The sequence below is a fragment of the Salvelinus fontinalis genome, unplaced genomic scaffold (assembly GCF_029448725.1).
Source record: "Salvelinus fontinalis isolate EN_2023a unplaced genomic scaffold, ASM2944872v1 scaffold_0064, whole genome shotgun sequence".
NCBI classification, from domain to species: domain Eukaryota; kingdom Metazoa; phylum Chordata; class Actinopteri; order Salmoniformes; family Salmonidae; genus Salvelinus; species Salvelinus fontinalis.
Genome location: NW_026600273.1, coordinates 542,778 through 555,099, shown reverse-complemented (window position 1 = coordinate 555,099; position 12,322 = coordinate 542,778). Strand labels below are relative to the sequence as shown.

Below are 12,322 nucleotides of genomic sequence, written 5' to 3'. Positions count from 1 at the left end.
CATATAGAAGTAGGACTAGTCTACCTGGTTACACATATAGAAGCAGGACTAGTCTACCTGGTTACACATATAGAAGTAGGACTAGTCTACCTGATTACTCATATAGTAGTAGGACTAGTCTACCTGGTTACACATATAGAAGTAGGACTAGTCTACCTGGCTACACATATAGAAGTAGGACTAGTCTACCTGGTTACACATATAGAAGTAGGACTAGTCTACCTGGTTACACATATAGAAGTAGGACTAGTCTACCTGGTTACACATATAGAGGTAGGACTAGTCTACCTAGTTACACATAGAGAAGTAGGACTAGTCTACCTGTCCTGCGCGCAAATGTAGGCGCCGGAAGAACTTCCTTCATTGACTTCCGGCGCCGACCAAGATGGCCGCCTCGCTTCGCGTTCCTTGGAAAATATGCAGTATTTTGTTTTTTTATGTGTTATTCCTTACATTGGTACCCCAGGTAATCTTAGGTTTCATTACATACAGTCGGGAGGAATTACTGAATATAAGAGCAACGTCAACTCACCATCGTTCCAACCAGGAATATGACTTTCCCGAAACGGATCCAGTGTTTTGCCTTCCACCCAATACAATGGATCTGATCCCAGCCGGCGACCCTATGCGACGCCGTAAAAGGGGCAAACGTAGCGGTCTCCTGGTCAGGCTTCGGAGACGGGCACATCGCGCTCCACTCCCTAGCATACTACTCGCCAATGTCCAGTCTCTTGACAATAAGGTTGATGAAATCCGAGCAAGGGTTACATTCCAGAGAGACATCAGGGATTGTAACGTTCTCTGCTTCACGGAAACATGGCTAACTCAAGAGACGATAACGGAGTCGGTGCAGCCAGCTGGTTTCTTCACGCATCGCGCCGACAGAAACAAACATCTTTCTGGTAAGAAGAGGGGCGGGAGTGTATGCCTTATGATCAACGAGACGTGGTGTGATCATAACAACATACAGGAACTCAAGTCATTCTGTTCACCGGATCTAGAATTCCTCACAATCAAATGTCGACCGCATTATCTACCAAGGGAATTCTCTTCGATTATAATCACAGCCGTATATATTCCCCCCCAAGCAGACACATCGATGGCCCTGAACGAACTTTATCTCTTTGTAAACTGGAAACCACACACCCTGAGGCTGCATTCATCGTAGCTGGGGATTTTAACAAGGCTAATCTGAAAACAAAACTCCCTAAATTCTATCAGCATATCGATTGTGCTACCAGGGCTGGTAAAACCCTGGATCATTGTTACACTAACTTCCAGCGACGCATATAAGGCCCTCCCCCGCCCCCCTTTCGGAAAAGCTGACCACGACTCCATTTTGTTGCTTCCAGCCTACAAACAGAAGCTAAAACAACAAGCTCCCGCGCTCAGGTCTGTTCAACACTGGTCCGACCAATCTGATTCCACGCTTCAAGACTGCTTCGATCACGCGGATTGGAATATGTTCCGCATTGCGTCCAACAACAACATTGACGAATATGCTGATTCGGTGAGCGAGTTCATTAGGAAGTGCATTGACGATGTCGTACCCACAGCAACGATTAAAACATTCCCAAACCAGAAACCGTGGATTGACGGCAGCATTCGCGTGAAACTGAAAGCGCGAACAACTGCTTTTAACAGGGCAAGGTGACCGGAAACATGACCGAATACAAACAGTGTAGCTATTCTCTCCGCAAGGCAATCAAACAAGCTAAGTCCCAGTATAGAGACAAAGTAGAGTCGCAATTCAACAGCTCAGACACAAGAGGTATGTGGCAGGGTCTACAGTCAATCACGGATTACAAAAAGAAAACCAGCCCCGTCGCGGACCAGGATGTCTTGCTCCCAGACAGGCTAAATATGTTTTTTGCTCGCTTTGAGGACAATACAGTGCCACTGACACGGCCCGGTACCAAAACCTGCGGGCTCTCCTTCACTGCAGCCGAGGTGGGTAAAACATTTAACCGTGTTAACCCTCGCAAGGCTGCAGGCCCAGACGGCATTCCCAGCCGCGTCCTCAGAGCATGCGCAGACCAGCTGGCTGGTGTATTTACGGACATATTCAATCAAACCTTATCCCAGTCTGCTGTTCCCACATGCTTCAAGAGGGCCACCATTGTTCCTGTTCCCAAGAAAGCTAAGGTAACTGAGCTAAACGACTACCGCCCCGTAGCACTCACTTCCGTCATCATGAAGTGCTTTGAGAGACTAGTCAAGGACCATATCACCTCCACCCTACCGGACACCCTAGACCCAATCCAATTTGCTTACCGACCCAATAGGTCCACAGACGACGCAATCGCAACCACACTGCACACTGCCCTAACCCATCTGGATAAGAGGAATACCTATGTGAGAATGCTGTTCATCGACTACAGCTCAGCATTTAACACCATAGTACCCTCCAAACTCGTCATCAAGCTCGAGACCCTGGGTCTCGACCCCGCCCTGTGCAACTGGGTCCTGGACTTCCTGACGGGCCGCCCCCAGGTGGTGAGGGTAGGTAACAACATCTCCACCCCGCTGATCCTCAACACTGGGGCCCCACAAGGGTGCGTTCTGAGCCCTCTCCTGTACTCCCTGTTCACCCACGACTGCGTGGCCATGCACGCCTCCAACTCAATCATCAAGTTTGCGGATGACACTACAGTGGTAGGCTTGATTACCAACAACGACGAGACGGCCTACAGGGAGGAGGTGAGGGCCCTCGGAGTGTGGTGTCAGGATAATAACCTCACACTCAATGTCAACAAAACAAAGGAGATAATTGTGGACTTCAGGAAACAGCAGAGGGAGCACCCCCCTATCCACATCGACGGGACAGTAGTGGAGAAGGTGGAAAGTTTTAAGTTCCTCGGTGTACACATCACGGACAAACTGAATTGGTCCACCCACACAGACAGCGTTGTGAAGAAGGCGCAGCAGCGCCTCTTCAACCTCAGGAGGCTGAAGAAATTCGGCTTGTCACCAAAAGCACTCACAAACTTCTACAGATGCACAATCGAGAGCATCCTGTCGGGCTGTATCACCGCCTGGTACGGCAACTGCTCCGCCCACAACCGTAAGGCTCTCCAGAGGGTAGTGAGGTCTGCACAACGTATCACCGGGGGCAAACTACCTGCCCTCCAGGACACCTACACCACCCGATGTCACAGGAAGGCCATAAAGATCATCAAGGACAACAACCACCCAAGCCACTGCCTGTTCACCCCGCTACCATCCAGAAGGCGAGGTCAGTACAGGTGCATCAAAGCAGGGACCGAGAGACTGAAAAACAGCTTCTATCTCAAGGCCATCAGACTGTTAAACAGCCACCACTAACATTTAGCGGCCGCTGCCAACATACTGACTCAACTCCAGCCACTTTAATATGGGAATTGATGGAATTATGTAAAAATGTACCACTAGCCACTTTAAACAATGCCACTTAATTATAATGTTTACATACCCTACATTACTCATCTCATATGTATATGTATATACTGTACTCTATATCATCTACTGCATCTTGCCATCTTTATGTAATACATGTACCACTAGCCACTTTAAACTATGCCACTTTATGTTACATACCCTACAGTACTCATCTCATATGTATATACCGTACTCTATACCATCTACTGCATCTTGCCTATGCCGTTCTGTACCACCACTCATTCATATATCTTTATGTACATATTCTTTATCCCTTTACACTTGTGTGTGTGTGTAAGGTAGTAGTTGTGGAATTGTTAGGTTAGATTACTTGTTGGTTATTACTGCATTGTCGGAACTAGAAGCACAAGCATTTCGCTACACTCGCATTAACATCTGCTAACCATGTGTATGTGACTAATAAAATTTGATTTGATTTGATTTGTATACTCTGGGCATCACCTTTTACCTCAAATTAACAGTGGATTTTTGCTGTGGGACTTTAACCGTGTGTCTGACCTTGTTGTTCGCACAGGAGAGAGATGTGACCATCGTGGATCGTCTGGGGAGCCTCAACAACCTCATGATGCTGACGAGGCAGAGAAGAGTCTCTCCAGATCAGAACTCCTCAAGAAACACCAGCAGAGACCCACAGCAGAGAAATCTCATTGCTGCTCTGACTGTGGTAAAAGATTCAATTCTTCATTAAAACTTAAAATACATCAAAGATTACACACAAGAGACAAACCATATGGCTGTGCTCAATGTGGGAAGAGTTTTGGAAAATCTAGCCATCTGACTGAACACCAGAGAACACACACAGGAGAGAAACGGTATAGCTGTGATCAATGTGGGAAGAGTTTTTCTTCATCTAGCTATCGTATTAGACACCAGAGAACACACACAGGAGAGAAACCTTATAGCTGTGATCAATGTGGGAAGAGTTTTACTACATTTTGCTCTCTGACTGTACACCAGAGAACACACACAGGAGAGAAACCTTTTAGCTGTGATCAATGTGGGAAGAGATTTACTACATCTAGCTCTCTGACTCTACACCAGAGAACACACACAGGAGAGAAATGTTATAGCTGTGATCAATGTGGGAAGAGTTTTACTAGATCTAGCTCTCTGACTCTACACCAGAGAACACACACAGGAGAGAAATGTTATAGCTGTGATCAATGTGGGAAGAGTTTTACTAGATCTGACCATCTGACTTTACACCAGAGAATACACACAGGAGAGAAATGTTATAGCTGTGATCAATGTGGGAAGAGTTTCACTAGATCTGACCATCTGTCTTTACACCAGAGAATACACACAGGAGAGAAATGTTATAGCTGTGATCAATGTGGGAAGAGTTTCACTAGATCTGACTATCTGACTATACACCAGCGGATACACACAGGAGAGAAACCTTATAGCTGTGATCAATGTGGGAAGAGTTTTACTACATCTGGCTCTCTGACTCTACACCAGCGGATACACACAGGAGAGAAACCTCATAGCTGTGATCAATGTGGTAAGAGATACTCTGGTAAAAGATATCTGATCAAACATCAGAAAATACATACATGAAGCAGTTGTTTAATGATATCAATGAAATAATGAAATGATGTCACAATGTAGAATGTTTTAACATTGTAGTAGGAGTATTTTAATGATGTCACAATGTAGAACCCTAAATGTTTGTCCCCTGTTCTATTGATTTCAACATGATATGGATATTAGCCTCAGGGGGAAAATCCAGGCTCTGAATTGAAAGAGTACTATTTATGTGATTTAACAAAAAGTGACAACCAAAAAAAAGAGTTATGTTCCTAGCTGTTTACCACGTTAGTGACACACTTGAATCAAAATGTAGCTAGCTGTTTTCTACAAGTTGTCCTCTAACCAGGGATGTACACATTATTACCAGATTCCGTGTGGTTTATGCTGCGTTAGTTATTGAGCTGTTAGTTTTAACAGGACGTGCAACCTCATCTCCCTCCTGTCGCACAATTGATTTCAACATGATATCGTTGAGTGATGACAAATAAGTGTTGTGTTCCTTTGTTTAGCGTCCCCTACATTTAAATGCATCACTCCAAAATGTAGCTGACTGTCTTCTGCAGGTTGTCCTCTAACCAGTGAGGTTAAAGATATCTCCCATTTCCATGTGTTTTTTTAGTTGTGTTAGTTTCAACAGCACGTACTACCTGATTTCCCCCCTAATTGATATCAGTGATTTATTGCTATTTGTCAAAACAACAGCATTTCTGGTTTATAAGGAGCTTGTTTAAAAAAATACAAGTAATGTGAATATTGTGGCAGATGTTTGTGTATTTAGCATATTTTATGTTTAGGCTTTCAATATATCACAAACTGTTTCTGCATATTAGTTATTGATAATTGAATTTATATGTTTACGGTAATGACTAAAGGATTACACCCTGAAATGTATAACTGTGTAAAGATTTTGAATTAATAGACTAATTCTCTAATGTGTGTGTATAGGACAAGTTAAGATTTTACTATTTAGCAATTAAAGTGAGACATTCAAGGAAAAGAGGAACTGTTAACAGCTTGTGACAGACAACTTATGACCACTGTGTAACTGATAACAGGAAGGAGGTCTCCCCACCCAGGGAGGGGAGAAACCGTTAGGCTTGCAGTAGATAACATGTTGCAGGATATGATACGTAATGTATGTGTTGGAGAAGACTTGTAAACAGCATTGACGGTGTTTGAGAAGAGTGGGGGCGTTTATATGACCAAATGTGAGGTATAAAAGGCTATGCGCTTGTATGATTTTCAGAGCTCTCTGAATAAAGAACTAACATTTTGCAGAAATTCTGGGACTTTGTCAAATTCTTCTATTAACCAGGGCCTTACAACCCCTGGGGAATTGGTCAAAGTAGTGAGTAGTAGTGAGTTTTGAGTTCATATCCTTGGAACTACAAATTCTTGTGACAGTTATTGTAATTGTAAAGACATTGAATAGAAAATTCATTAATTCAAAAGACGTTGAAAACGTTGGCTATGCCCAACGTCCAATATGTGTTCAGTTGTAGTTAAATGTGATAGTTGAAAATGTTGTTTTCGGTTGTTTTTGTCAATGACTTTAAAACAACTTAATTTCAACGTACTTGCAGCCTATACACATGGACGCAGTATAATACATTGGTCTATAATCAATTTTTATTACCAATCCTACATCACTCCAGCATTTCTTGACAACGCTCAAGTGCTAATTGTCTTTATTCCACTACTGAAGAAGCATGACTCAAATCACCTCATATTTCAAACATTCAGCCTGACAAAAGATACATGTTTTATTATTCCATGCCTCACCATTAAGTTAATTATTGCCAATACATATAAACAAAGGGGTGTACGTTTGGATTTGATATTTCATATTTACAATTCATGTAACATTTAGTAATCATAATTATTTATGCAACCAACTGACAATATTTGGGTACAATTATATTGACATTGTTGCCCTGCTTTTATAATATCAGGGATCATTCTCAGATGTGCCAACCCAAATGTTGTATAGCATGACATTGGGGACTGGGCACCGATCCAACAACATGCCTATCAAGTGAACCCTGAGAAGAGAGAGAGAAGCTCTGCAGTGAGGTGGAAAGTTACTACGGATATTGCAGGAGTTTCCTCTTGAAATCAGACATGTCCATGGTAAGGACAACTTGGTTGCTGATTGTCTCAAGGGTTGGCAGTCAAAAATATTTGTCTTTTGCGTTAAGCCAGTGCATTTACATGGATCACAATTTATTTTGACACGTTTTTCTGTATTAGAGATGAGTTTTGTTTGGACTCGTTCTAAGGGGACAAGAGTTCTAGAAGCTAGTGAGTTTTAGGAAGATGAGAGTTCTAGAAGCTTGTGGGGGAAAAAACGTTTTTTTCTTGTTTTTAATTGTTGACAGCCAGTCGACACCATGTTTATATTGTAGAAGGTGAAGCATTGTAGTTGATTATTATGTGAAATAGAAGCATTGTAGTTGATTATTATTTGAAATGGAAGTTGTCTTCTTTTGGTGGTAAGCAAACTTGTCCAACAAAATTATAGGACATAAACTCAGCAAAAAAAGAAACGTCCTCTCACTGCCAACTGCGTTTATTTTCAGCAAACTTAACATGTGTAAATATTTGTATGAACACAAGATTCAACAACTGAGACAAACTGAACAAGATCCTCAGACATGTGACTAACAGAAATGTGACTAACAGAAATGGAATAATATGTCCCTGAACAAAGAGGGGGTCCAAATCAAAAGTAACAGTCAGTATCTGGTGTGGCCACCAGCTGCAATAAGTACTGCAGTGCATCTCCTCCTCATGGATTGCACCAGATTTGCCAGTTCTTGCTGTGAGATGTTACCCCACTCTTCCACCAAGGCACCTGCAAGTTCCTAGACATTTCTGGGGGGAATGGCCCTAGCCCTCACCCTCCAATCCAACAGGTCCCAGTTGTGCTCAATGGGATTGAGATGCAGGCTCTTCGCTGGCCATGGCAGAACACTGACATTCAAACAATCTTGTCTTGCAGGAAATCATGCACAGAACGGGCAGTAGGGCTGGTATCATTGTCATGCTGGAGGATCATGTCAGGATGACTGGCAGCTTCATGAAATAGTACCCGCAAAACACCAGTCTCAATGTCAACATTGAAGAGGCGACTCCGGGATGATGGCATTCTAGGAAGAGATGCAAAGAAAAAGACATATCTCAGACTGGCCAATAAAGAGAAAAGATTAAGATGGGCAAAATAACAGACACTGGACAGAGGAACTCTGCCTAGGAGGCCAGCATCCCGAAGTCGCCTCTTCACTATTGACATATATTTCATTTGATATTTTATAAACATACAAATTACAACACTTCCTCTTGAATTTGCAGATGTGTTGCTGTGCGTTTTGTTGCCAACCTTAATTTGCTAGCTGACAACTTTACGTTTTTTTTTTCTTTTTAATTACCTTTTATTTTTGTAGTTTTTCCATCACAACTTTTTTCCCTCATTCAACTTTTTCACTCCGGACGCTTTATCTGGACATGGTTCGTCAGCACCTTCAACAGCCGAAGCTAAGTAGTAACATTAACATGATGTCTTCTAATTGCAGTCGCTGTACTCATAATATACAGGAGAACGATCGCCTTACTGCGAGGATAGCTTTGCTGCAAGCCCAGCTTCAGACGCAATCGTTAGGCAAGGGTAATTTCAGTGTAGGAAAGGATGAAACAGCATCTGTGCCACCAGTAAGTACAGATAGTAAGGTTAGTATAAATCCCCCCGCACAGTCCCCGCAGCCGGACAACTTTCTCATGGCTTCTGGAGGGAAATGCTGTAGGAATGCTCAACTGGTGTCGCTCATTCAGCCGACAGAAACTTTCAACCGGTTTCCCCATTAAGTAGCGAGCCAGCCAGCTAACGTTAGCTTTACGCAGTTATCTTAGCCAGCCAGCTAACATTAGCTATATGCAGTTATCTACGCCAGCCAGCTAACATTAGCTATAGGCAGTTATCTTAACCAGCTAACGTTAGCCATATGCAGTTATCTTAGCCAGCCAGCTAACGTTAGTTTACGCAGTTATCTTAGCCAGCCAGCTAACATTAGCTATATGCAGTTATCTACGCCAGCAAGCTAACATTAGCTATATGCAGTTATCTAAGCCTGCCAGCTAACGTTAGCTATTTAGCCAACTAGCTATTAGCCTAACCAGCGTAGCCAACCAGCTAACGTTAGCTATTTAGCCAACTAGCTATTAGCCTAACTAGCGTAGCCAACCAGCTAACGTTAACTATTTAGCCAACTAGCTATTAGCCTAACCAGCGTAGCCAACCAGCTAACGTTAGCTATTTAGCCAACTAGCTATTAGCCTAACCAGCGTAGCTGACCAGCTAACGTTAGCTATTTAGCCAACTAGCTATTAGCCTAACCAGCGTAGCTAACCAGCTAACGTTAGCTATTTAGCCAAGTAGCTATTAGCCTAACCAGCGTAGCCAACCAGCACCGAGACCATTTAGAACCAAACTAACAAAACCTATACGTCTTTGCAGATCAAAAGATCAGAGACAAACAGAATGATGGGAGAAAATTAACCTTCAGAAGTCATTGATCAATGCTTATAAAGTAACACACTGCTTAAATAATAATGAGTAGTTATTTATGATGTATAGTGATTTGTAGATCAGTCAGTCGCCTGCAGTGTCGAACCAAACCAAACCAATCAGGTGGTTGTTCGATGAAACGAATCTTCAGACGTCATTGATCACGTGCTGCTGATAAAGTGATACAGGCATCAGCACACTGCTTTGAAGTTTAATGCTTTCAAGTTCTCGTACCTCCGGTATCAAACATAACATCCCCATCGAAAAGTTGACAATACAAAAAGGAACAAGCAGGTTGATTTCCTCTGTCATTTTGAGCCCACGGCAAGAAGGCACCAGAGCCCACCGTGCTAACGGGTTCCCACTAGATAACACAACCACACAGTTAATGAAAAGCATGAGGTGAAGCTTGAGCTAGATATCAACCTATCGAGCTAGTGTGACCTTCCTGGTCTCTCAAGTCAGTGAGTCAAAACAGGAAGGAGCAATGGATGGATAGTTCATTTATTTCCAAAGCTGCAATGATGGGACACACACAGTCTGGATGAATGATCAGTAGTGACGGGATATAAATAGCACTCCCACAGCAATTCTACATAAATCTGCCCTATAATATACTAACAAAAAAACTATTGAAATGTCTATCAAAGTCATTGTGATTGTATAGTGGATTTAACCATTCCTACTAATTCCTAATTTACTATTATAAATGAATCAATTGTTTCCATGTGTCTCATATTCACTACATCAGAATAAACTGTCATCCATTTTAGTATCAAAATATATCAAATTAACCTGAAAAATGACTCAATGTCCCCCTCTACAGGCGAGGAAGTATAATACACCTAAACTAACAAAACCGGGCTAATAAACTGTCTGAAGTTCATGAGTTTATAAAACATATACTTTATACATTTGTCATAAATGACCTGCATTGATGAGACACACAGTCTGAATGAACGATCAGTAGTCGCCAGGGTAAAAATAGCACTCCTAAAGAAGATGCATTTACCAATTTGAAAGAGGGAACCTTAGCATAAAACCCACATGGAAAACTGAGATTTGGCAAATAACATATAAAGAGAGGCTTATTTGACGCCAAACCAACAACAGTAGTTACTAAAACATAAATTGCTAATGTATGATTTAAAAGGTGGATTTTATGATGTAATGTCAACTTTATATATTTCTATCCCGGGACTATTCAATTTTGAACTCACCCACAGCAATTCTCCATAAATCTGCTGTGGATTACCCAGAATCCCGAAATAACAAATAACAAACCAACCATTCCAGTGTTATTTTTTTTACTTGCTATATTGTATTTACTTCGCCACCATGGCCTTTTTATATATTTTTATTTATTTATTTATATATATATCTTGTTTGCCTTCACCTCCCTTATCTCACCTCACTTGCTCATATTGTATATAGACTTATTTTCACTGTATTATTGACTGTATGTTTGTTTTACTCCATGTGTAACTATGTGTTGTTGTATGTGTCGAACTGCTTTGCTTTATCTTGGCCAGGTCGCAATTGTAAATGAGAACGTGTTCTCAACTTGCCTACCTGGTTAAATAAAGGTGAAATAAATAAATAAAAATAAAAAATGAATACATATGTGATAATTCAAAAACAAAACTGGTTGTGCGTATAGGGAACCAGATCGTGAACACAAGTAAGTTACTAAGTCTTTAGCCACACTGTATTGTTACACTGGTGAGTAAAAACTCATGCTTCCTACACTAACTTTTTGTCTGAACATTATAATATATATTTTACGTCACACTAGCGTCATTGTCTTAAAGTCGCACATCTCCATCGCAGTCAGAGGTTCAGACTGAGCGTTACCCACTCCAGTCAGCAGATGGCGGTGTGCGATTTTAACGCAATGCTGTTAGGGTGACGTATAATCTAGTGGACGGAACGCAATGCTGTTAGTGTGACGTATAATCTAGTGGACGGAACGCTTCTTTCAGCAGCAGCAACAGTTATTCAGCCACCTCGGTAGCTTGCTAGACAAAGTAGCCGAACCCATAAAGCTCTTTAGACGCTTTAGTGTATATTATCCACTGTGTTTTAAACCCTCGTCTGTCGTCTAGTTAGTTAGTTATCCTATTTCATTTCATATTTACGGTGCTGTTGTTATTATTCAGCTAGCGGACTGGTTAAGTTAGCATTAGCCTAGCTAGCTAACATCTCCGACCATGAGTTCACTAAATTACTCTCTTCCTGCTGAAGAAGAGACGGTCTGTTGGACGGAGAAAGAAGCTCTCATCAAAGAGGAGGAGGAAGAGAAAGATGTTACAATACAAAAACAAGTAGAGGGTGAGGTTGTTACCCTGAAAGAAGAAGATAAAGACGTTTCAGTGAAAGAAGAGGAAGACGTTACAGTGAAAGAAGAGGCGTTCAGAGTGAAAGAGGAGGAGGGTGTTACAGTAAAAGATGAGGAGGATTCAGTTTTTGAAGTGAAAGCGGAGGATGGGGAGATTACGGTCTCATCGGAAGAAGAGGAGGAGGAAACTGGATATCTGGGCCCGATTTCCCAAACGCAATTTAAGGCATCCAGTGGTTCTAAAGATGAACTTAGCCATAAGATGGTTTTGAGAAACCGGGCCGTGATTACCACTGGTAAGTACTGTCTTAAAAACAGAGGCACAAACTCTGCAGTTGTTGAACTGATGTTTGGTGTTAAAGGGGAAATCGACAATTGCTACATCCATATTTTGACTTTTAAATTATTTATTTATAGCCATTGATTCTTGAAGAATATAACACATGCCTCAT

The 12,322-nt window shown here is 41.9% G+C and overlaps 2 protein-coding genes across 3 annotated transcripts in view; one reads left to right on the top strand and one right to left on the bottom strand.

The window, feature by feature from the left end:
* LOC129842748 (zinc finger protein 664-like) overlaps window positions 1-12,322 on the bottom strand; it is a 275,164-nt gene that overhangs the window by 5,250 nt on the left and 257,592 nt on the right. The window lies entirely within an intron of this gene.
* The window catches only part of LOC129842743 (zinc finger protein 501-like), a 57,857-nt gene continuing 57,034 nt past the window's right edge, over window positions 11,500-12,322 (top strand). Inside the window, exon 1 of the mRNA XM_055911373.1 lies at window positions 11,500-12,166. Within this exon, the coding sequence (XP_055767348.1) occupies window positions 11,743-12,166 (424 nt within the window). The 5' untranslated portion in view covers window positions 11,500-11,742. The remainder of the gene's footprint in view (window positions 12,167-12,322) is intronic.